The sequence below is a fragment of the Schistocerca americana genome, chromosome 4, assembly GCF_021461395.2.
Source record: "Schistocerca americana isolate TAMUIC-IGC-003095 chromosome 4, iqSchAmer2.1, whole genome shotgun sequence".
Taxonomy (NCBI): domain Eukaryota; kingdom Metazoa; phylum Arthropoda; class Insecta; order Orthoptera; family Acrididae; genus Schistocerca; species Schistocerca americana.
This window is the reverse complement of record NC_060122.1, coordinates 662,941,609-662,964,648: the sequence shown is the minus strand read 5'-3', so window position 1 is coordinate 662,964,648 and position 23,040 is coordinate 662,941,609. Positions and strand designations below refer to the sequence as shown.

At 45.3% G+C, this 23,040-nt stretch overlaps 1 protein-coding gene across 1 annotated transcript in view; it reads right to left on the bottom strand.

The window, feature by feature from the left end:
• Nucleotides 1–14,356, bottom strand: part of LOC124613683 (skin secretory protein xP2-like) — a 51,441-nt gene extending 37,085 nt beyond the window's left edge. Inside the window, exon 1 of the mRNA XM_047142400.1 lies at nucleotides 14,138–14,356. Coding sequence (XP_046998356.1) covers nucleotides 14,138–14,356 — 219 coding nt within the window. The remainder of the gene's footprint in view (nucleotides 1–14,137) is intronic.
• Nucleotides 14,357–23,040: the final 8,684 nt, after the last annotated feature.

The following is a 23,040-nucleotide window of genomic DNA, read 5'->3' as shown; positions in this document are numbered from 1 at the left end:
CCCTAGAACTTAGAACTAGTTAAACCTAACTAACCTAAGGACATCACAAACATCCATGCCCGAGGCAGGATTCGAACCTGCGACCGTAGCGGTCTTGCGGTTCCAGACTGCAGCGCCTTTAACCGCACGGCCACTTCGGCCGGCTAGAGAGAAATGATCATCACTATAAAATAAGAGAAATTAGGACTCGCATAGCAAAAATTTAAGTGCTCGTTTTTCCCGCGCGCTTTTAGAGAGTGGAACAATAGAGAGACAGCTTGAAGGTGGTTCATTGAACCCCCTGCCAGGCAATTTATTGTGAATAGCAGAGTAATCACGTAGATGTAGATGAATTGGCGGACGGACTTGGATGAGAGAGTGGTAGTGCTTGTACCCCGCGATGACCAGGCTGCTGGTGGTGAAACTGTAGACGCACTGGAATTGCTTAGCTTCAAGCTGTAGCGGTGTGACCTGTAAAGGCAGCGGGCACGCGTGCTAGGGTTGGCGAGGTCTCGGGGGGGGGCCACGCGGCAGGCGGTGCGTGCGTCTCTGTCAGTCGCCTGCGCTGGATGTCTGACGCCGCACAGCCAGCTGCCGTTCACACGCTCAACACAAACTGTTTTGCTTAACAATCATATACAACCGTTCTCTCGACGAAAGATCCGTACCCAAAGACTGGAAAGTTGCACAGGTCACACCAATGATAGGTAGTAGGAGTAATTCACTAAATTACAGGCCCATATCGTTAACGTCGATATGCCGTAGGGTTTTTGAACATATACTGCGCTCAAACATTATGAATTACCTCGAAAGAAACGGTCTATTGACACACAGGCAACATGGGTTTAGAAAACATCGTTCCTGTGAAACACAACTAGCTCTCTATTCACATGAAGTGGTGAGTGATATTGACAAGGGATTACAGATCGATTCCGTATTCCTGGATTTACGGAAGGCTTTTGACACTGTACCACACAAGCGGTCCGTAGTAAAATTGCGTGCTTATGGAATATCGTCTCAGTTATGTGACTGGATTTGTGATTTCCTGTCAGAGAGGTCACAGTTCGTAGTAATTGACGGAAAGTCATCGAGTAAAGCAGAAGTAATTTCTGGCGTTCCCCAAGGTAATGTTATAGGCCCTTTGCTGTTCCTTATCTATATTAACGATTTTGGAGACAATATGAGCAGCCGCCTTCGGTTGTTTGCAGATGACGCTGTCGTTTATCGACCAATAAAGTCATCAGAAGATCAAAACAAACTGGAAAACGATTTAGAAAAAAATCTGAATTGTGCGAAACGTGGCAGTTGACCCCCAATTACGAAAAGTGTGAGGTCATCCACATGAGTGCTAAAAGGAACTCGTTAAACTTCGGTTACACGATAAATCAGTCTAATCTAAAAGCCGTAAATTCAACTAAACACCTAGGTATTACAATTACGAACAACTTAAATTGGAAGGAACACATAGAAAATGTTGTGGGGGAAGGCTTACCAAAGACTGCGTTTTATTGGCAGGACACTTAGAAAATATAACAGGTCTACTAAGGAGACTGCCTACCCTACGCTTGTCCGTCCTCTTTTAGAATACTGCTGCGCGATGTGGGATCCTTACGAGATAGGACTGACGAAGTACATCTAAAAAGTCTAACGAAAGGCAGCACGTTTTGTACTATCGCGACATATGAGAGAGAGTGTCACAGAAATGATACAGGATTTGGGCTGGACATCATTAAAAGAGAGGCATTTTTAGTTGCGACAAAATCTTCTCACCAAATTCCAATCACTAAATTTCTCCTCCGAATGCGAAAATATTTTGTTGACACCGACCTACATAGGGAGGAATGATCACCTAGAAAAAATAAGGGAAAAGCTCGTACGGAAAGATATAGGTGTTCATTCTTTCCGCGCGCTGTACGAGATTGGAACAATAAAGAACTGTGAAGGTGGTTCGATGAACCCTCTGCCAAGCACTTAAATGCGATTTGCAGGGCATCCATGTAGATGTAGATACGCCTGATTTTCCACCTCGTGTTCACGTACCAGCCAATCAGATTACTGTTCAACGTTCTTGTTAAATATTCTCGCGCAGGATGACCACACACACGTTACTGTCACACAGCTTTCCCTCGCCTGTCAAACTGCACTGTCACTTAAGAATAGACAACAAGCGTCCCGTCGAATCACCACCACCTCTACCCCTGCACCTGCAAACATCTACTTTCAATCCATCTCGACAATGTGTATATGGATCCCACAATTCTAACTACAGAGGATCACGCAGTAACATTTAAAAAGGCATTCATAGCAAGCATTCCTTCCCTTGGCAACATACATATACGTCTTCTTAGGCCGGTATTACACTATCAAATTTCTTTGTCAAAGATTTGATCAAAGATGTGATCCAATATTCCGTCCAATATATTTGACAAAGATCTTTGACGTAGCGCTAGAAGGGGTATTACACTGTCATCAAATTTTTCGTCAAAGTTCAAGATGGCTGACAACAACTTGTTATTTAACCGCAGCAGTTCTACGTACTCCAATTGCATTGTGTGCACATGCGGAAAAGAAGTGGGGGGAAAAATGGAACCATACATACGAGGTTGACAGTCTTAAAAGTCCTGGGATTACAACTTGATAATAAATTCAGTTGGGAGGAGCACACCACAGAACTGCAGAAAGGCCTGAACAAATCTGTATTTGCAATTCGAGTGTTAGCAGACATAGGCAACATAAAAATGAAAAAACTTGCGTACTTTCATTCCATAATGTCATATGGGATAATATTTTGGGGGTAAATCTTGAAGTCAAACAAAAGTTTTCAAGGTCCAAAAGCGTGTAATACGTATTATTTATGGAGTAAATTCACGGACCTCCTGCAGAAACCTCATCAAAGAACTGGGTATACTAACTACTGCCTCTCAGTATATTTACTTCTTAATGAAATTTGTCGTAAATAATATATCTCTTTTTCCAACAAACAACTCAGTTCATACATACAATACCAGGAACAAAAAGGGGTCCACTACTCGGGAACACTCATCTTAAATAATTTGCCAGCAAACATAAAAAATTTAGTTAGAAATAAAGATCAGTTTAAAAGGAGCCTGAAAGACTTACTACTGGCCAACTCCTTCTACTCCATTGGCGAAATTTTTAATAGAAACAAATGATGTATTGTATTTATTCATACTATTAGTATTGTTATTTCAGCTTAAAAAAATCGTCATGTTTCACATCCACGAGGATCTCCTCAGCACGGATCTAATCTGGGTGAAGCCGTGGGTTTTACGACGACACGATAAAAGCATTCAACAAAACTTGTTACGTGAGCTTACAGTGGAAGACGTCAAGTCGTACATCAATTACTTAAGAATGGATGAGCATACATTTCTGTATGTGCTCAATGAAGTGTATCCTCATGTCACAAAGCACAATATCCACTTAAGAACTGCTACATCTTCTGAAGACAGGCTCACTATAACACTCCGATTCCTTGCTACAGGAGAGAGTTAGGTTAGGTTAGGTTAGGTGTCCAATCTTCTTAATCTATTTTTGTATTCAGGGTGCCTCACGTTGTAAAGCGCCTCATCAGTTTCAGACATCTCTATTAATTTTGTAGTTGTCGGCACACACCAATTGTATTTACCGGCAATGGTTATAAAAACACTACAGACGACAGAACGCTGCAGCGATGCTAGCGCTCCATGTGGTAACATGTCACATTGCAGTGAACAGAAGACAAGCGGTTTCTTTGATCAAATATACAGCGAGGCCCTAGATTTGATCAAATATTGGACGACATTTGACAAAGTCCCTATTACACTATCAAATATCTTTGACAAAGATATTGGACAAAGAAAATTGATAGTGTAATACCAGCCTTATCTCCAGCCTGACAACGTGTCCAGAGTCTGCACCGTTTTCTCACTTCTCAATGGCAGACAGCCCGCTCGTAGGGCGCGAAGCGTTTTTATTCTCCTCACGTACAACAGAAGCTGTGTGACGCGCTGTAGGACACCTCTCTGCAAGAGGTACGTGCCTTTCAAGGAGGGCGGCGAGCTCCTTCCTCAGAGTGCGGTCATTGTATGTTGGCTGCCTGACGTCTACGGGCGAAGATATCACAAACTATCTAAAACTACAGCAACTTCACGTAGGACATGCAACAGAACACAGCCAGTGTGTCTATGACACCGTTATGAGGTGATTTTGATGAAAGGAAGCGTCACTGTCAGTTGTCTAAAGAAAGGTTGCAACACTCTGCTCAGGCGCCTATCAGTAGCTATAGTTTGGTGCAGAAAGATCAGTTCAACAGTTCGTGTTAACCAAAGTTCCACTCCACAGTTCTTTCTCATGTCAACAGCGATTCCTGATCTGATTGATCAGTGATTTTCAGCTCTCAAGTGTTGACTCTTCTGCGTGTGCACGTACCACAGAAACAACCATTTAAATAAAAATAAATTTTTATTTACTATGTTTCTCAATCGACCCAAAAGTATGAAATATTTCCTCCTAACCCCTACAGATTCCTAACCCCATACAGATAGTCCTGAAAATTGAGACTGTGAATTTCTAATAGCTATGGAACACTTGTAGAGATCTGGAACGCAAAACGTGGACTTAACGCAACAGAAAGGAGATGAACTTACAATTAGTAAGTACTGTAATACTGCGGAGGTAAACTACTCATGCACCAATTATTTATTCCATGCACTCCACGATTTTCGTTTTAAATTTTACAAGTATTTTCACAGCTATTAAAAATACACAACCACAAATCTTCAGGATTATTTGTATAGGGTTAGGAATCTGTATGGGGCAAGCAGAAATTACTTGTAGCCGAATTTAAAAACGTGATATATTAAAAATTCATTTTTATTTACGTAATTACTTTCTGCTTTTTAGTCTTGCGTATATAAAATTTTTCAACCTATTTCGAACATTTTGATGAGAACTCAACAGAAACATGTGGTAAATTTCAGGTATATTTCAGTTTCTCTTCAGCTGACCCAACCAATACATTGCTTCTTCCTTTCCTCACGCAAAGACCATCAAGGTAAAAATTAGAGAGATCCCAGCTCACGTGAAGGCTTACCAGCTTTCGTTCTTTGCATGAACCATTCGTGACTGAAACAGGAAAAGGGTGAAACAGCAGTTGTACATAAACATGCAAGTCGTGTTGGGCAGTCTATGTGTCAGGTGTACCAAACTTTTCCACCCCTACTCCCACCTCTTCTGATCAGACCGACAAGAAAGCGAGTTAATGTCACACAGTCATCCATTTCTGGGTTATGCTTAAAATTTCAAGCGTCCAACTCATTGAGAAGTTAGTTTAAAATCAGCTGAGAAATTTGCACCGAACAGAGAGACAAGAAAGTATGTAAGTAGGCTGTCTAGGTTTTTATATTGGTAACGCCACGTAGCGCTCTATTTGAAAATTACTGACTGTGCAGTGTGAAGGCTGTGGTTGGTTTGCATTGTTGGAGTAATATTCGCCATTGTAGTGTTGGGCAGTTGGCTGTTAACAGCGCGTAGCGTTGCGCAGTTGGAGGTGAGCCGCCAGCAGTGGTGGATGTGGGGAAGTGAGATGGCGGATTTTTGAGAGCGGATGATCTGGACGTGTGTCCATCAGAAACAGTACATTTGTAAGAATGGATGTCATGAATAGCTATATGTATTATGACTTTAGAACACTATTAAGGTAAATACATTGCTTGTTCTCCATCAAAATCTTTCATTTGCTAACTATGCCTATCAGTAGTTAGTGCCTTCAGTAGTTAGAATCTTTTATTTAGCTGGCAGTATTGGCGCTCGCTCTTTTGCAGTAGTTCGAGTAACGAAGATTTTTGTGAGATAAGTGATTCATGAAAGGTATAGGTTAATGTTAGTCAGGGCCATTCTTTTGTAGGGATTATTGAAAGTCAGATTGCGTTGCGCTAAAAAAAGTATTGTGTGTCAGTTTAGTGTTGATCAGAATAGGTAAAAAACGGAATGTCTGAGTACGTTCAGTTTTGTTCAGCTGTTTGAAAATCAAATAATGTAAGAGATTTATCAGCACAGTAATTCAATAATTTTTCTAAGGGGACGTTTCAAGCATCCTAATAAAAACGTGGTAAAAAAAAGCATCTTAGAATTATTTCCATCGCCCACAAACTGCACTAGCCATTTGCAATACTGATGTCGAGCAAAAACACCTGAAGTGTTAAGTCGAATATCCACCTTCATTTCACAAGGTGTCAGTTCGAATTTGTAGGCCTTACACAGCTCTGTGAGCCGCTGCTGCAAACACTTCGATTTGGAACTACAGTGATATTAAAAAAGAAGGAACAGTTTCAAATATTTATTGCTTCCAAACTGCAAAACATAGACACACAGTTTCAACGTTTCCGGAAAGAGAAAAGTTCAAATTTTTATGCAGGTAAGGTCGGACGCGCTTAGAGAAATTCTCACTGTCAAAGCTTCACCCTCCAATTCTGGTACATGGGGGCGAAGCTTTGACAATGAGAAATTCTCTAAGCACGTTCGACGTTATCTGAATGACACCATTCCAGAACGTCGGATTGGAAGAGGAGGAGCAGGAGATGAACTTCATCGCCGGTGATCTCCCAGGTCTCCAGACCTCATACCCTATGACTTTTATTCGTGGGGTTACGTAAAAGACACCGTTTTGATTCCCCCTGTGCCTCACACTCTTGAAAGTCTGCGGTCTCTCTTGCTGAAGCTGTCAATACGGTAACGAGAGACCAGCTGCTCCGTGTGTGGCAGGAAATGAGCCACCATTTTCATATTTGTCGTGTAACGTATGGTGTTCACACTGAATGCATAACAATTTGAACTTTTCCCTTTCCAGGAACGCTGAAATTGAGTTTCTGTCTTTTGCAGTTTGGAAGCAATGAATGCTTGAAATCTGTTTATTCCTTTTGAATAGCGCTGTATGTTCTCCGACTTCTTTGCAAGGCCGCTTCTAACTCATCCATTTCGGCTGAAATTGATGTACCACTTTGCAGAGTCTGAGAAACGAACAGCAGCTTATGTGACGATCAGAACATACACTACTGGCCATTAAAATAGCTACACCACGAAGATGACATGCTACAGAAGCGAAATTTAACCGACAGGAAGACGATGCTGTGATATGTAAATGATTAGCTTTTCAGAGCAATCACGTATGGTTGGCGCCGATGGCAACACCTACGACGTGCTGACATGAGGAAAGTTTCCAACCAATTTCTCATACACAATCTGCAGTTGACCGGCGTTGCCTGGTGAAAAGTTGTTGTGATGCCTCGTCTAAGGAGGAGAAACGCGTACCATCACGTTTCCGACTTTGCTAAAGGTCAGATTGTAGCCTATCGCGATTGCGGTTTATCGTATCGTGACATTGCTGCTCACGTTGGTTGAGATCCAATGACTGTCAGCAGAATATGGAATCGGTGGGTTCAGGAGGATAATACGGAACGCCGTGCTGGATCCCAACGGCTCTTATCACTAGCAGTCGAGATAACAGGCATCTCATCCGCATGGCTGTAACGGATCGTGCAGCCACGTCTCGATCCCTGAGTCAACAGATGGGGACGTTTGCAAGATAACAACCATCTGCACGAGCAGTCCGACAACGTTTGCAGCAGCATGGACTATCAGCTCGGAGACTATGGCTGCGGTTACCCTTGACGCAGCATCACAGACAGGAGCGCCTGCTATGGTGCACTCAACGACGAATCTGGGTGCACGAATAGCAAAACGTCATTTTTTCGGATGAATCCAGGTTCTTTTTACAGCATCACGATGGTCGCATCCGTGTTTGGCGACATCGCGGTGAACGCACATAGGAATCGTGTATTCGTCATCGCCATACTGGCGTATCACCCGGCGTGATGGTATGGGGAGGCAATGGTTCGCGTCTCGGTCACCTCTTGTTCGCATTGACGGCACTTTGAACAGTGGACGTTACATTTCAGATGTGTTACGACGCGTGGCTCTACCCTTCATTCGATCCCTGCGAAACCCAACATTTCAGCAGGATAACGCACGACCGCATGTTGCAGGTCCTGTACGGGCCTTTCTGGATACAGAAAATGTTCGACTGCTGCCCTGGCCAACACATTCTCCAGATCTCTCAGCAATCGAAAACGTCTGGTCAATGGTGGCCGAGCAACTGGCTCGTCACAATACGCCAGTCACTACTCTTGATGAACTGTGGTATCGTGTTGAAGCTGCATGGGCAGCTGTAGCTGTACACGCCATCCAAGCTGTTTGAATCAATGCCCAGGCGTATCAAGGCCGTTATTAAGGCCAGAGGTGGATTGTTCTGGGTACTGATTTCTCAGGATCTGTGCATCCAAATTGCGTGAAAGTGTAATCACATGTCAGTTCTAGTATAATATATTTGACCAATGAATACCCGTTTATCATCTCCATTTCTTCTTGGTGCAGCAATTTTAATGGCCAGTAGTGTAGAATTCGGATACCAGTATTGAAACTGATGCGTGAAGCGCATTATGAAGCCAATACACTGTGCAGAGTATGAAATTTTGCAGGTACGCGGGCAGGTGACGTACAGAGTCGGTGTCGACTGGTGGGCGGACGCCGGACCAGAGAGCTCGGAAGCGAGTTTGGTCGTCCGTGTAATCCCCTCGGGAGTGCGTAGTTTGGGGTGAACCGGGCGCGAAGTGGAGGCAGGGCCAAGGCCGCGGAAACGGGCGGCCGGCATGCGATAGCCGGATTAGGGGCGCCACTTGTCAGCCCGGCTAATGGCCGCCTGGCGTGACCGGGCAGGCAAGGCCGCTTTCCACACCTACACCCCGCGTCTGGCAGGTACCGGCCAGTAGGGGGGAACGAACTGGCTGCGGCTTTCGCATATCGAAGGATTTCGATAGTCATTTGTGGATCACTCCTAAAAACCAGTTTAGCGTCTGAACATCTACACGACTTCGGTCAGGAGTACAAATCTAGTTCGCAATAGTGAGAACACGAATAATAATGTCATATGATGACATGGCTGGAGACCGTGGCTGTTATTTGAAGACAAATGTTGATGGTGTTGAGACAGCAACCAACCACAAATTTATTTTCAGTTCCTTTATTCAAAAGGTACCGTTACCGGTTTCGAATCATTACGATTCATCTTCAGACGGTTTTCATGCTTTAATTACAACATGTGGTGCGTTCTTTTACAGATTAATTGTCCTAAAATATAAATAATACATAATTATAAGCACGTCACACATGGTTGAGTTACAGATTTGCATTGGATGTGACTTACGTGAAATGTCGGTTTGGAATGTTTGTTTTCATAGTTTTCGTCCAACAGATGTGAATACATTCCCACTGCATTCTTATCGATGCACAATTGAATTTTTCTCACTGAACACTTTAGAATTGTCACAGAATAGATTTCTAACATGCACCACATGTTTTGATACATAAAAAGAGCTTACAAACATATGAGTGTCAAAGATGCTATGATGTATCGTAACATTATAGAGATGTCCCATGTTCAGAAAAAGATTATAATTTTTTTAGTACTGTATAGGTCATTTAACGCAAACGGTTGGTCGTGTTTAGTGGTCGCGTAGCGCCGCCGCTTGTGTTGCTGACAACCGGGCACGCAAAGCTTTTCGCGCTGCGAATGAAGTGGAGGGACGAACTGCTACTCGTATTCCATTAGCATTCGCGGCGGCGCTCAGGCAGTGACTGATACAGGGCTGACCACTGAGGCACTGAGAATCAGGCTGTCAGCCGTGGGTCGAGAGCAGTGGAAATGCGGGATCATCGATTCGCGGACTCCTTTATCTTTGCAGCTGAAAGATGGGCGACTGTGTCCGCTAGATATGCATATAGACTGCCTATTCGATGAATGGTAATGTGAACGATTTCATTATGCCAAATTTAGTGTCAAGTGGTAGAGGTAGGATATGAGTATTTTTCTTTTTGCTCATTTTCCAACTTCACTTAGTCAACTTCTTAGTCACACAGCCAAATTTTTTGTTATGAATCCCATCTCACAAAATAAACGTGCATACTCTGTGAACTCTTGTATTCCCAGTAGGCCCTACCACTGCAATTACTTTGAAGTCGCCAAGTGTTATTCCTCCGTTTTCATTGCATTGCAATGAAATTAACATACTTCCTAAGAAGTCGTAAACATTTGAAGTCGAGCTGGTGTACGCAGTTGCGAAAGAGGACATTTTATTTCCATTGTGGAAACAACACAACTGAGACGTCTTTCGACGTATTTATGAGAAGTCTCCTTCCCTGTGAAGTGTCTCTAAAATAATCTTGAAAACGAAATTCTGGTACCAGATTTGCATTTACCTTGGAAAATTAGTTTACGATCGTCCACTTTCATATTAGAAATGTGAGTGCTTATCATGCTTATTATTCTCTAGGCAACGCGGTTTGTTCGACTTCTCATTCACTGTAGTGTCAGGCACTTTTCGTACTGTAGCAGAGGAAATATTTGAAAGTAGAGTTCCAGTTCCAGCTTTTGGCTTACAGCTGAGGAAAACCTCCTGAAACCTTCTCCAAAACGGGGTGATGGGCGCTACATTCTAGGACACACACACACAAAAAAAGACGCACCACGAAGGAATTATCCGAATGGGACGGAAGTCGGTACATGTGCTGTACATGTAAAGACGAACAAATGATCACAATTCCAGAAAAAATCGATAATTTATTCAAGAGAAAGAACTTCACAAATTGAGCAAGTCAGTAACACGTTGGTCCACCACTGACCTTTATGCAAGCGGTCATTCAGCATCGCACTGACTGACAGAGTTGCTGCGTGTCCTTCTGAGGGATATCGTTCCTATTTCTGTCCAATTGGCGCACTGGATCTTCAAAATCCAGCGTCAGTTGGAGGGCCTCGCCCATAATACACCAAACTTTCTCAACTGGGGAAAGATCCGTGAACCTTACTGGCCACGTTGGGGTTTGGCAAGCACTAAGACAAGCAGTAAAAACACTCGTGGCGGGTGGGTGGGCATTATCTTGCTGAACTTTTAAGGCCAGGATGGCTTGTCATGAAAGGCAACAAGACGGGGCGTAGAATACCGTCGACGCAATGCTATGCTGTAAGCGTAGGGCGGGTGACAACCAAAGAGGTCCTTCTATGAAAAGAAATGTCATCCCAGATAATCACTGCTGGTTGTCGCGTCATATGGCAGGCGACAGTTAGGCTGGTATCCGACCGCTCTCTGGGGCGTCTCCAGAAATGTCTTTCCTTGTCATCAGGGCCCTGTTCGAGCGGAATTCATTACTGAAGATAATTCCATTCCAGCCAGCAAAATTTCAGGCTGAAGACATCTTCATAACGATCGAGTTCGAGTGTCTAACTATCAAGTTGTGTAGCTTAACTGACATGTTTAGGGACTGTAATAACAGTCTCGTTAAGACCAGACGCGATTTGCTTTATTTTAAAGCGACTTCAGTGGTCACTATAACAACATGGTTTTTTTTCCCTTACAATTTTATTTGTTACGATGATTAACAGTTCACATTCTTTACTTATTACCGTAACTAGTCTTTATTCTTTTCGATACTCACAGTTTTTTATTACATTCTTCTTAGTTTTCCATGTATTATTGAGTTCTTGCACACACCACTTTCACTTCAATTAACACGTTTACATTCCTGTATTCCTGTGTTGGAAACTATCACTGTCCTCTCGCCATTTCACGTATCACTATTCTTCCGCTATTTCACGTGTTTTGTTTTACTATTGAGGGCTGTGTTAGTCTTTGTTTTGATAGTAGTGGAAGCATCTACTATAGTTCTGTGAGTGCTTATATTTTCCAACTAGGAAGGGAGAGAGAATATATATATATATATATATATATATATATAGAGAGAGAGAGAGAGAGAGAGAGAGAGAGAGAGAGAGAGAGAGAGAAAGATAATCAACTTCACTTTATGGCCGGCCGCTGTGGCCGAGAGGCTCTAGGCGCGTCAGTCTGGAACCGCGCGACTGCTACGGTCGCAGGTTCGAATCCTGCTTCGGGCATGGATGTGTGTGATGTCCTTAGGTTAGTTAGGTTTAAGTAATTGTAAGTTCTAGGGGACTGATGACCTCAGTGCTCAGAGTCATTTGAACTTCTTTTTTAAATAAAGATTTTAAAAATATCGAGAGAACAGTGTCGGCAGATGATGTTTGAAGTGATTGCTGGATCAAGTAGGAATCCATAGATACCAGTCTTCTAATGCTGGCCCCACTTTTGACCGGAACCGAGGTAGAAATCTTCCTATGCGTCGATCGCGGGGCTTGAAGACGGCGTAATATATCGCAGAAACTGTTAGCCCAGTAAAATAACAGCTTGCAAATTAAATAGCTAAATGGTTTTTAATCTCACATTCTCTACCGAACAGCCGAGATCCCGCACCCGCAACCAGCTCTGAAAAGATCAACATACACAGAAAAGAAATTTTATTCCTTTATCGATTTCAAAAAATGGTTCAAATGGCTCTGAGCACTATGGGACTTAACATCTGAGGTCATCAGTTCCATAGAACTTAGAACTACTTAAACCTAACTAACCTAAGGACATCACACACATCCATGCCCGAGGCAAAATTCGAACCTGCGACCGTAGCAGTCGCGAGTTTCCAGACTGAAGCGCCTAGAACCGCTCGACCACCGCGGCCGGCTATCGGTTTCAGGCATTTAGTGCCCGTCTTCGGAAGGTTATAACTATCGCATTATTTGCGAGCCGGCCGAAGTGGCCGTGCGGTTAAAGGCGCTGCAGTCTGGAACCGCAAGACCGCTACGGTCGCAGGTTCGAATCCTGCCTCGGGCATGGATGTTTGTGATGTCCTTAGGTTAGTTAGGTTTAACTAGTTCTAAGTTCTAGGGGACTAATGACCTCAGCAGTTGAGTCCCATAGTGCTCAGAGCCATTTGAACCATTATTTGCGAGCGTTAAATGTAACCAGATGTAAGCAGCATACATCTACTTATGTTTGATTTCTTTTAATGCTGACTAGGATCTGTCTCATTTCGTGGATGTACTCGACCAACTATTGTCCCACCTATTAGGTCGTCGTCCGCGTAGTCGTTTTCCCTTGCGGCCGCCCGTGATTTCAAATTTTAGCTAGTCTTGAAGGATCCATCCTTTCTAGATGATCCTTCTAATTTATTTTTGCCGTCTTCATCCATTTATTCATATTTTGTATCCCACAATGTTGCCTTGTCGACGCATTTGTTCTGTCTAGAGACTGTTATCACCAGCTATAAAGACTTAACCGTGGCAGTGAAAAATCAAGTGAAAAAGGTAGTAAAGGATAGCCGGATGCCTGCAAAATACTGTACAGAGAAACAAATTTAGGACAACTGGGGGGGAAAAAAAAATATATAAAACAATAGTGCCTCCTGATTTGATTTACGCCAAACAAACTAGAGCTGAAACGAAAAAGATACAGAAGTTAATGGCAGTGGAAATGAAGCTATTAGCACAGACCCTAGGGCTACTAGCACAGGTCCAAGGAGTAATCGTGTGGGACCAAAGAACTTACGTTTGATGCTGGCAAATGATGCGATGGTTATAACCTTCTGAAGAAAGGCACTAGGTGCCTGAAACTGTAAAGGAATAAAATTTCTTGTGTGCAAATCGTTCCTGTTATTTCAACAAATAGGGAAGTAGTTGCTGAAGGTGGATAAAATACCTAACTGGGATGACTTTTACGCAGTGTGGAGCCAGTTGTGGGTGGTAACCACAAAGTAGCAATTATTTCGCAAATAGTTTTAGGTTTACTGAGGCTTTTTTTGTTTCCAGTATCGTATACTATCACCGGTGTGACGTTTACGCCATTAATTATGATGAACCCTGTATATCCGAACGAAGCTTTTTAGCGGATTAAGCACATCTACAGACGGCAACTATTTGCAGAAACCGGTATTTTGGATTTTTTTATGCATCTAGGTGATTGTAAAGTAATAAATTATTACACATACATTTACATTGCAGATTCCAGTTGGCAGTATGTCAGCTATTGTAGAAACTGTATGTCTACAGTATGCGAAATTGTATTTATTTAGGTGTACACTGTCTGTGACGTACTCGACTTGTCCAGTGCACCAGTGAAAAATAGTGTATAATTTATCCCGCCTACATGACATGCTCACGAGGCACTAACAGTAGGTCTCTGGGACGGCATAGACCTACCCGGAGCACAAGATGCCAGCGGACGAAGCCAGTAAACGCTTGTACGGCAGCTCGGAACACATCCCGCGTGTTAACTAATTCAGCTCGGTCGGTCGTCATCGAGCCGCGCAGCAGTGGTCTTCGTTGGCGTTCTGTCCGCCGCAGATACCGGCGGTGCGCCGGTTGCCCTTTCTTGCGCGCGAAATGCGGCCTGCGGCAGCGGCGGCCGCCTCGGCGCATAGCAGGCGTGGTTTCTCAGGAGCTATGCGCGGCGGAAAGTGCGCCAAAAATAGGCAAAGTTCTTTTCCGGAGCGAGCATTAATGCGGGTCGGTACGTGAGGCGACTGCGCGCGGCCCCGCGCGTTACCCGAGGCACTTTACCGGCAGCGCGACCGTGATGGATGGCCGTCCCGCAAGAAGAGGATGACGCGCAAAGTGGTGTAGCGCGGCCTCGGCGTACAGCATTCCGGCCCGGCCTGTGCCTGCGCTGAGCACACAACTTCTTTGCGGGCGGTTACTGCTCGCCTGACGCGGCGTGATTGATTCCGGGCGGTCGGCTGCTAGTGGTCGGCAATTTTCCAATACTTTCGGCCAGTTCGTGGCTCCCTGACGTTTTTGGCCGTCATAATTGCACGATGCGGGTCGATCGCCCTCGGAAGATAATTTCCCCTTCTGCGTCCTCTTTCTGGAGACTGACATTTCCGCCGAACGAGTGAGCTCCCTCCTGAACGCCGTACTTGGCTCCGGTGGAGGATCGGCACTGAAAGGCTGCCATTTTCTTAACTATCCCTTGTCAAAAGCCGGTCGCTATCGTACAAATCACTTTTTCAGCAATTTGACAGTGGCGAATGAAGAAATTCATCTCGGCTATCCCGGTTCGAGCCGGAATGGCTCGTAGCAGTCCTGGTGAAGACGTAAAGTGGACTGTTCAGTCTGGTTTCCAGCTGGCTTCGCTCGAATGATACCCCTGTCGTTATCAACTTCTTCTACCTAGCATTCTGGATAATCACGATACTTAGTCTCGTTTACCTGACTCATGTGAGGGAAGATTGGTAAGTAACACATAATAATTTTATCACCAAAAAGTTTGATAAATAACAAAACAAAACAAAAATCACAAATGAACTTACGTCTTTTACCTTCTTTTCTACATTTACACCAATGTTGTCAACACATTTCTCCCATAATGGTACCAGTTCCAGTACGTCCCGTTCGTGCAAGTAAGTTTGGCTGTTAGTACAGCCATCTGCGGACTGCTGATCTCAGTTCAGCATCTGTCTACACCTACATCTACATCTACATCCATACTCCGCAAGCCACCTGACGGTGTGTGGCAGAGGGTACCTTGAGTACCTCTATCGGTTCTCCCTTCTATTCCAGTCTCCTATTGTTCGTGGAAAGAAGGATTGTCGGTATGCCTCTGTGTGGGCTCTAATCTCTCTAATTTTATCCGCATGGTCTCTTCGCGATATATACGTAGGAGGGAGCAACATACTGCTTGACTCCTCGGCGAAGGTATGTTCTCGAGACTTCGACAAAAGCCCGTACCGAGCTGTCGCAAGACGTTGGCCGGCCAGGAATTTCTTCAAGGGACTAAACACATGAAAATCCGACAGTGCAAGTTCCGGACTCTATTGTGGGAGCTGGTGCACCTCCAACCGAAAACGGCGATTTTCCCACTGACGGGAGCAGCAACATGGGTGCGAGTACTGTCAAGAACAAATTTGACATCGTTTTCATTAATGTTGTGAACCAAATCGTACACCGCAACATAGAAAACGTTGAACTGCTGTGATACGCTTCGCGGTTGCACACGCTTGTCGTTCAAAATTTCTGCCTAAATGGGGCCGACATTTTACTGGGTTGCAGATGTTATCGGTCGCCCGGAGCGTGGCGAATCACACGGCCCTCTTGGAAGAATGCACATCACGTGGAGACATTGCTACGATCCACACAGTCGTCTCCGTACACGCAACGCATGTCCCTGTGAATTTCACCCAGTTTACCCTCTTTGGCTCGCAAATATCGAACTACACTTCGCTGCTCTTCACAAGTTGAAGATGGTAACATGCATGTCTTGTTTGTTTCATAGTTCAGGCTTCTCTCGTTACATTGCATATGAAAACAAAATAATATCTGTAGCACAAACTTCAAATTATGTCGCCGTGAAATTTCAACATTTCAGCTGCAATACCAGAGGAGCAAAAATTATTGTGCGTTACTTTCCGATCCTTCATCATATTAACAGAATCTTCCGTCGGTTCTTGGTAGAACAACATTATAATAATAAATGAAAAGCACCAGTTTGCTTTTGTTCTGCAATATTATTTTTATTGCTAACCGGTTTTCGGCTTACAAGGCCATCTTCAGACATTTACTCACTAAATGTCTGAAGATGGCCTTGTAAGCCGAAAACCGGTTAGCAATAAAAATAATATTGTAGAACAAAAGCAAACTGGTGCTGATCCTTCATCATATTACTCGTTCGTCCATGTACTCTCCCTACACTCACTCTGCACGTAAGTATTAAATCATACGTCAGTCACAGAGTACCGAGTAGTACAGTGTGTAAGTGCTTAGATATACCTGTTTATTGCGTGACACACGCTCACTGGCGTACTTTTTCCTAGGACCTGACGACACTACAATAGTCCGGTCGTAACTGTGGGTTCTTTGATTGCTCTGGAAGGTGGCTGATCGGAACTACAACATACCCACATCTACATCTAGATGATCACCGCAAGCCACCATACGGCGCGTGGCGGAGGGTACCCTCTACCACTTCTAGTCATTCCCTCCCGTGGTCCACTCGCAAACAGAGCGAGGGACAAACGACTGTCTGTATGCTTCCGTATAAGCCCTAATTTCTCGTATCTTACCTTCGTGGACGTTACGCGTTTTCGCGGCAGTAGAACTGTTTGACAGTCAGCTTCATATGCCGATTCTCTAAAGTTTCTCAATAGTGTTTCTCGAAAAAAACTTCACCTTCCCTCCTCAGATTCCCATTTGAGTTCCCGAAGCAATTCCGTAACACGTGTTGTTAAACCTATAGGTAACAAATCTAGCAGCCCGTATCTGAATTGATACGAAGTCTTCTTCAATCCGATCTGGTACAGATCCCAAACACTTGAGCAGTACTCAAGAATAGGTCGCACCACCGTTCTATATGCCGTCGCGTTTACAGATCAACCATACTTCACTAAAATTCTCCCGATAAATCAAACTTGACCATTCGCCTTCCCTACCATAGTTCTCACACGCCCATTCCGTTTCATATCACTTTACAACGTTGCGCACATATTTAAACGTCGTGACTGTCAGGCAGAACGGCAGCAATACTATATCCGAACATTGCAGATTTGATCTTCCTACTCATCGGCATTAACTTACATTTTGCCACATTTAAAGGTAGCTGCCATTCATCACACCAACCGGAAATTCTATCTAGGCCATCTTGTATCTTCCTACAGTCATTCAACTTCAATGCCTTACCGTACACAACGGCATCGTCAGAAAACAACCGCAGACTGCTGCCCACTCTGTCTGCCAGATCATTTACGTATACAGACAACAACAGCTGTCCTATCATACTTTCCTGGGACACTCCTGACGATAACCTTGTCTCTTATAAACACTCGCCGTCTTGGGTAACATATTGGGTTCTATTATTTAAAAGGTCTTCAAGCCAATCACGTATCTGTGAACTTATTCCATATGCGCCTACCTTCATTAATAGCCTGCAGTGGGGCACCGTGTCGAAAGCTTTGCGTAAATATAGAAATATGGAATCAGCCTGTAGCTCTTCAACCACTGTTCGCAGCGTATCATTTGAGAAAAGGGCAAGCTGAATTTCGAATGAGCGATGCTTTCCAAAACCATGCTGATTCGTGGAAATAAGCTTCTCAGTCTCAAGAAAACTTATTGCACTACTGGCCATTAAAATTGCTACACCAAGAAGAAATGCAGATGATAAACGGGTATTCATTGGACAAATATATTATACTATAACTGACTTGTGAATACATTTTCACGTAATTTGGGTGCATAGATCCTGAGAAATCAGTACCCAGAACACCCACCTCTGGCCGTAATAACGGCCTTGATACGCCTGGGCATTGAGTCAAACAGAGCTTGGATGACGTGTACAGCTACAGTTGCCCATGCAGCTTCAACACGATACCACAGTTCATCAAGGGTAGTGACTGGCGTATTGTGACGAGCCACTTCCTCGGCCACCATTGACCAGGCGTTTTCAGTTGGTGAGAGATCTGGAGAATGTGCTGGCCAGGGCAGCAGTCGAACATTTTCTGTATCCAGAAAGGCCCGTACAGGACCTGCAACATGCGGTCGTGCATTATCCTGCTGAAATGTAGGGTTTCGCAGGGATAGAATGAAGGATAGAGCCGCGGGTCGTAACACATCTGAAATGTGACGTCCACTGTTCAAAGTGCCGTTAATGCGAACAAAAGCTGACCGAGACGTGTAACCAATGGCACCCCATACCATCACGCCTGGTGATACGCTAGTATGGCGATGACGAATACACGCTTCCAACGTGCGTTCACCGCGATGTCGCCAAAGAAGGATTCCACTATCATTGATGCTGTATACCTAACCTGGATTCATCCGGAAAAATGACGTTTTCCCATTCGTGCACCCAGGTTCGTCGTTGAGTACACCATCGCAGGCCCTCCTGTCTGTGATGCAGCGTCAAGGGTAACCACAGCCATAGTTTCCAAGCTGATAGTCCATGCGGATAAGATGCCTGTCATCTCGACTGCTAGTGATACGAGGTGTTGGGTTCCAGCACGGCGTTCCGTATTACCCTCCTGAATCCACCGATTCCATATTCTGCTAACAGTCATTCGATCTCGACCAACGCGAGCAGCAATGTCGCGATACGATAAACTGCAATGGCGATAGGCTACAATCCGACCTTTTTCAAAGTCGGAAACGTGATGGTACGCATTTCTCTTCCTTACACGAGGCATCACAACAGCGTTTCACCAGGCAACGCCGGTCAACTGCTGTTTGTGTATGAGAAATCGGTTGGGAACTTTCCTCATGTCAGCACGTTGTAGGTGTCGCCACCGGCGCCGACCTTGTGTGAATGCTCTGAAAAGCTAATCATTTGCATATCACAGCACCTTCTTCCTGTCGGTTAAATTTCGCGTCTGTAGCACGTCATGTTCGTAGTGCAGCAATTTTAATGGCCAGTAGTGTATATTCGAACTGAGAACCTATTCAAGGATCGTGCAGCAAACCGAAGTTCACTTTATTACAAGAATGATAAAAAGATTTACTTAACTTTATACAATCCATTGCCAGAGGACTTTGTTGAATATCGGCATCTGTCTTTGAACAGTAAAGCATCACTAGATGCACACAACTACAAACTCTTTCCTTGACGTTCAGCATTTGCAAAGGTAATTTACAAAGTAAATTGATTAGCAGTGGTGTCCTAACTAGAGGATGTTAACTGCTTCATTGCAGGCCACGAACTGGGACAGAGTGAGCCCATGATCGGCTCTATATCGACCTCCGTGCGATGGTGCTGTCGTTCTGAGTGAGGGGGCGTGGCTTCAGGAGCGGCTCCCAGTCATCACAGGGCTGGCAGCGGGAAATCGATAATGTGTGTAGTATCGATTACACATTGCTGACTTTGGTGTGGCGCTGCAAACTTAGGACGATACCACATTTTTTCCTCTTTTGGTGTATTTCTACGTAACGCTGTATAAAATCTTATTGCTAGCCATTTCGGTCTCTCAACTCCTGCGCTTGTTGGCGGGCGGGTGGGGAGGGAGGGGGTGGGGGGGGGGGAGGGGGACACGGATAACAGTGCAGTTGTGGTCGTAATGAGGAAACGAAGCGATTTACCTCATGTCCACAAGGGCATGATCATTAGCTTTTGAGCCAACGGTGGAAGCATTTTCGAAACGGCTAAGTTTATAAACTGTTCGCGTTCCGCCATGGTTGAAGTATACCGTGCATGGCAATACGCGAGAGAAGGCTTGCAACTGTCGAGCAACTGACCATTCACCTGAACCAACGAGCTACCAATAGCATCTCCGCAGCAGGCGCCTGGTCCGTGCACCCATGTTGACTGCTGTTCATCGGCGACGAAGGCTAGAATTTGGACGCCATTACCTAAACAGGACGTCCATTAAAGTGGCGACAGGGTGGCCTTTTAAGATGAAGCACATTTTGTGCTCCATGGACGTGAAACGTCTGAAAGCAAGCATCCTACAACGGTCGTCAGAAGGGTCCAGGACAGGGACGGGAGCGTTATGGTCTGGAGAATATTTTCGTGGGATTTCCTGATGATTTCATCATTCTGGGAGAATGCATCTATCCTTGGGGACCATGTTCAGACCTACACGCAGTTTTCTTTTCCTCAGCGCGACGGCATCTATCAGCAGGACAACGCAAGTTATCACACAGCTCGCTGTGTACGTGTGTGGTTCGAAGAGCACGTGAGTGAGTTTACTGTACTTCCCTGGCCGTAAAACTCTCCAGATTTAAATCCAGTGGAGAATCTGTGGGACCACCTTGGCGTTCTGCTCGCACCATGGATCCTCAACCGTGTAACATAGCTGGCAACGGCAATGTAGTTTGCATGGCTCCACATCCCTGTCAATACCTTTCAGAGCATGAATGACTCTCGTCCTGCACCTCTCACAGCTGTCTGCGCGGCAAAAGGCGGTTATTCAGGCTTTTGACAGGAGGTCACACTGATGCAACTGGGCACTGTAGTACACAACATGGATTACTACAGGAAGTCATTGGCAAATCCGCAAATTCGCGGAAGGAAATATCCTCTTGCGAAACGACACTGGACTGTCGAAGCCCCTTGCTACTATTCGTACAAATATTTCAAACCGGTTACCGATTCTGTAACCACTGCCAAAAGTAAACTCTTCCATTCCGACACAGTAATTTGGCTAACAGGCTGTATTCGACGTCTTTCTGACGCAGGCATGTGAATTAATAAAGTGTAGCTCTTGAATTTTCCATCCCCCTGCTGTCTTACACCAGAATTCAACAACTTCTTTACGGATTACAGTGAAGATGACGAAAGAGTGGGAAAGGATGTGACAGTGGTACAGTGGGACAGGATGTGAAAGCGTTACACAGAGTAGCCACCTCCACACATTATCAAATGGCTTGGGCAGTGTAGACGCAGATATAGAAGTGGAAGTAAGGTGTGTAACTCTTTGATCGCCAGCATTTCCTCAACTGTCACCTTCACATACTGGATCATTTCCCTGACCCGGTTACCTACAACCCCAGCAGCGTTTACGGTAACGATATAGGCAATGTAATGGCATTTTTATACGAGAGATGAAGGCTGCAGAAAGGTCATGAGTGAAGCGCGTGGCCAAATCCAAATGTGCAGGAGAAGGCCGTTTGTGGGTGGTAGTTTGGCGAGACGCTGCCAGTTCTGGGAAGGGCCGTAGGGCCGTGAGAGAGTCAGAGCCGGCACGTGAGACGTGAGCCGTGCGCCAAGGCGGCCGCATCGGTATGAGCGCGACAGATCTGCACGCGGGGGCGCAATTAGCATGTCTTGCACCGGCGGCGGCAGCGGCGGCGGCTGTCTGCAGGAGGGGGGCCATTTCCGGCTGTCAGGCGGTGGCGGCGCATGAATATGCGAGGCGCGGCCGTGTCGCGCTGCAAAGAGCCGCCCGCGCCACATGAGACGCGCCGCGCCGTGCGTGCGCGCGCGTGCGTGGGCGTGCGCGCATCAGTATGGGCGGCGGCGGGGGCGGCGCACCGTGCAAAACACGAGGAAGCGCAGCCGCCCGCGCTCGGCCGCGCTGCTGCCGTCGCCTCTCGACTTTTGGCCAGCACTTCGGCGGAGTGCAACAAGTGCTGTCGGCCTGCCCTGCCTCAGACTCCGAACTGCAGGGCAGTTCGAGCCTCTCACTTCGGCAGTTTCCCGTTCGAATTATGACGTGGTGAGCAGGCGGAGGGCATATGGAACCCTCCGTCGCGTCAAAGAACACTTTACTGGAGGCATTCATGGTTTTACATGCCGAGTATCAATTACCGAATTTCTCAGGGCCGGCCGGAGTGGCCATGCGGTTCTAGGCGTTACAGTCTGGAGCCGAGCGACCGCTACGGTCGCAGGTTCGAATCCTGCCTCGGACGTGGATGTGTGTGATGTCCTTAGGTTAGTTAGGTTTAATTAGTTCTAAGTTCTAGGCGACTAATGACCTCCGAAGTTCAGTCGCATAGTGCTCAGAGCCATTTCTGAATTTCTCAGCTAACTTACGCGAAGTCGCACAGAAGGTAAAGGAAGGAAGGAAGACTCAATTTAACGTTCCGTCGACATCGAGGTCATTACAGACGGAGCACAAGCTCGGAGTGTGTCAAGGATTGGGAATGAAATCGGACGTGCCCTTTCAAAAGAACCATCCCGGCAACTGCCTGGAGTGATTTAGGGAAATCAAGGAAAACCTATATCTGAATGGTTGGACGCAGGTTTGAACCGTCGTCCTCCAGAGAGTATAAAAGGTAAGAGTCTCAACAATCTCAAGGAATTCTAGAATGCTGCAAGTCTTCTATGCAGTAAAGATAGCACCATCAGTTATATTTACTGCTTTGTTCAAAAAATGTTAAAATGTGTGTGAAATCTTATGGGACTTAACTGCTAAGGTCATCAGTCACTAAGCTTACACACTACTTAGCCTAATTTATCCTAAGGACAAACACACACACACCCATGCCCGATGGAGGACTCGAACCTCCGCCGGGACCAGCCGCGCAGTCTATGACTGCAGCGCCTCAGACCGCTCGGCTAATCCCGCGCGGCATTTACTGCTTTATTTACATGTAAACAATTTCGGTGTTACAATACACCATCTTCAGATATCTCTGTGTCACTGCGTTATCACACGTAAGCATCGGGAAACATCACCATACTA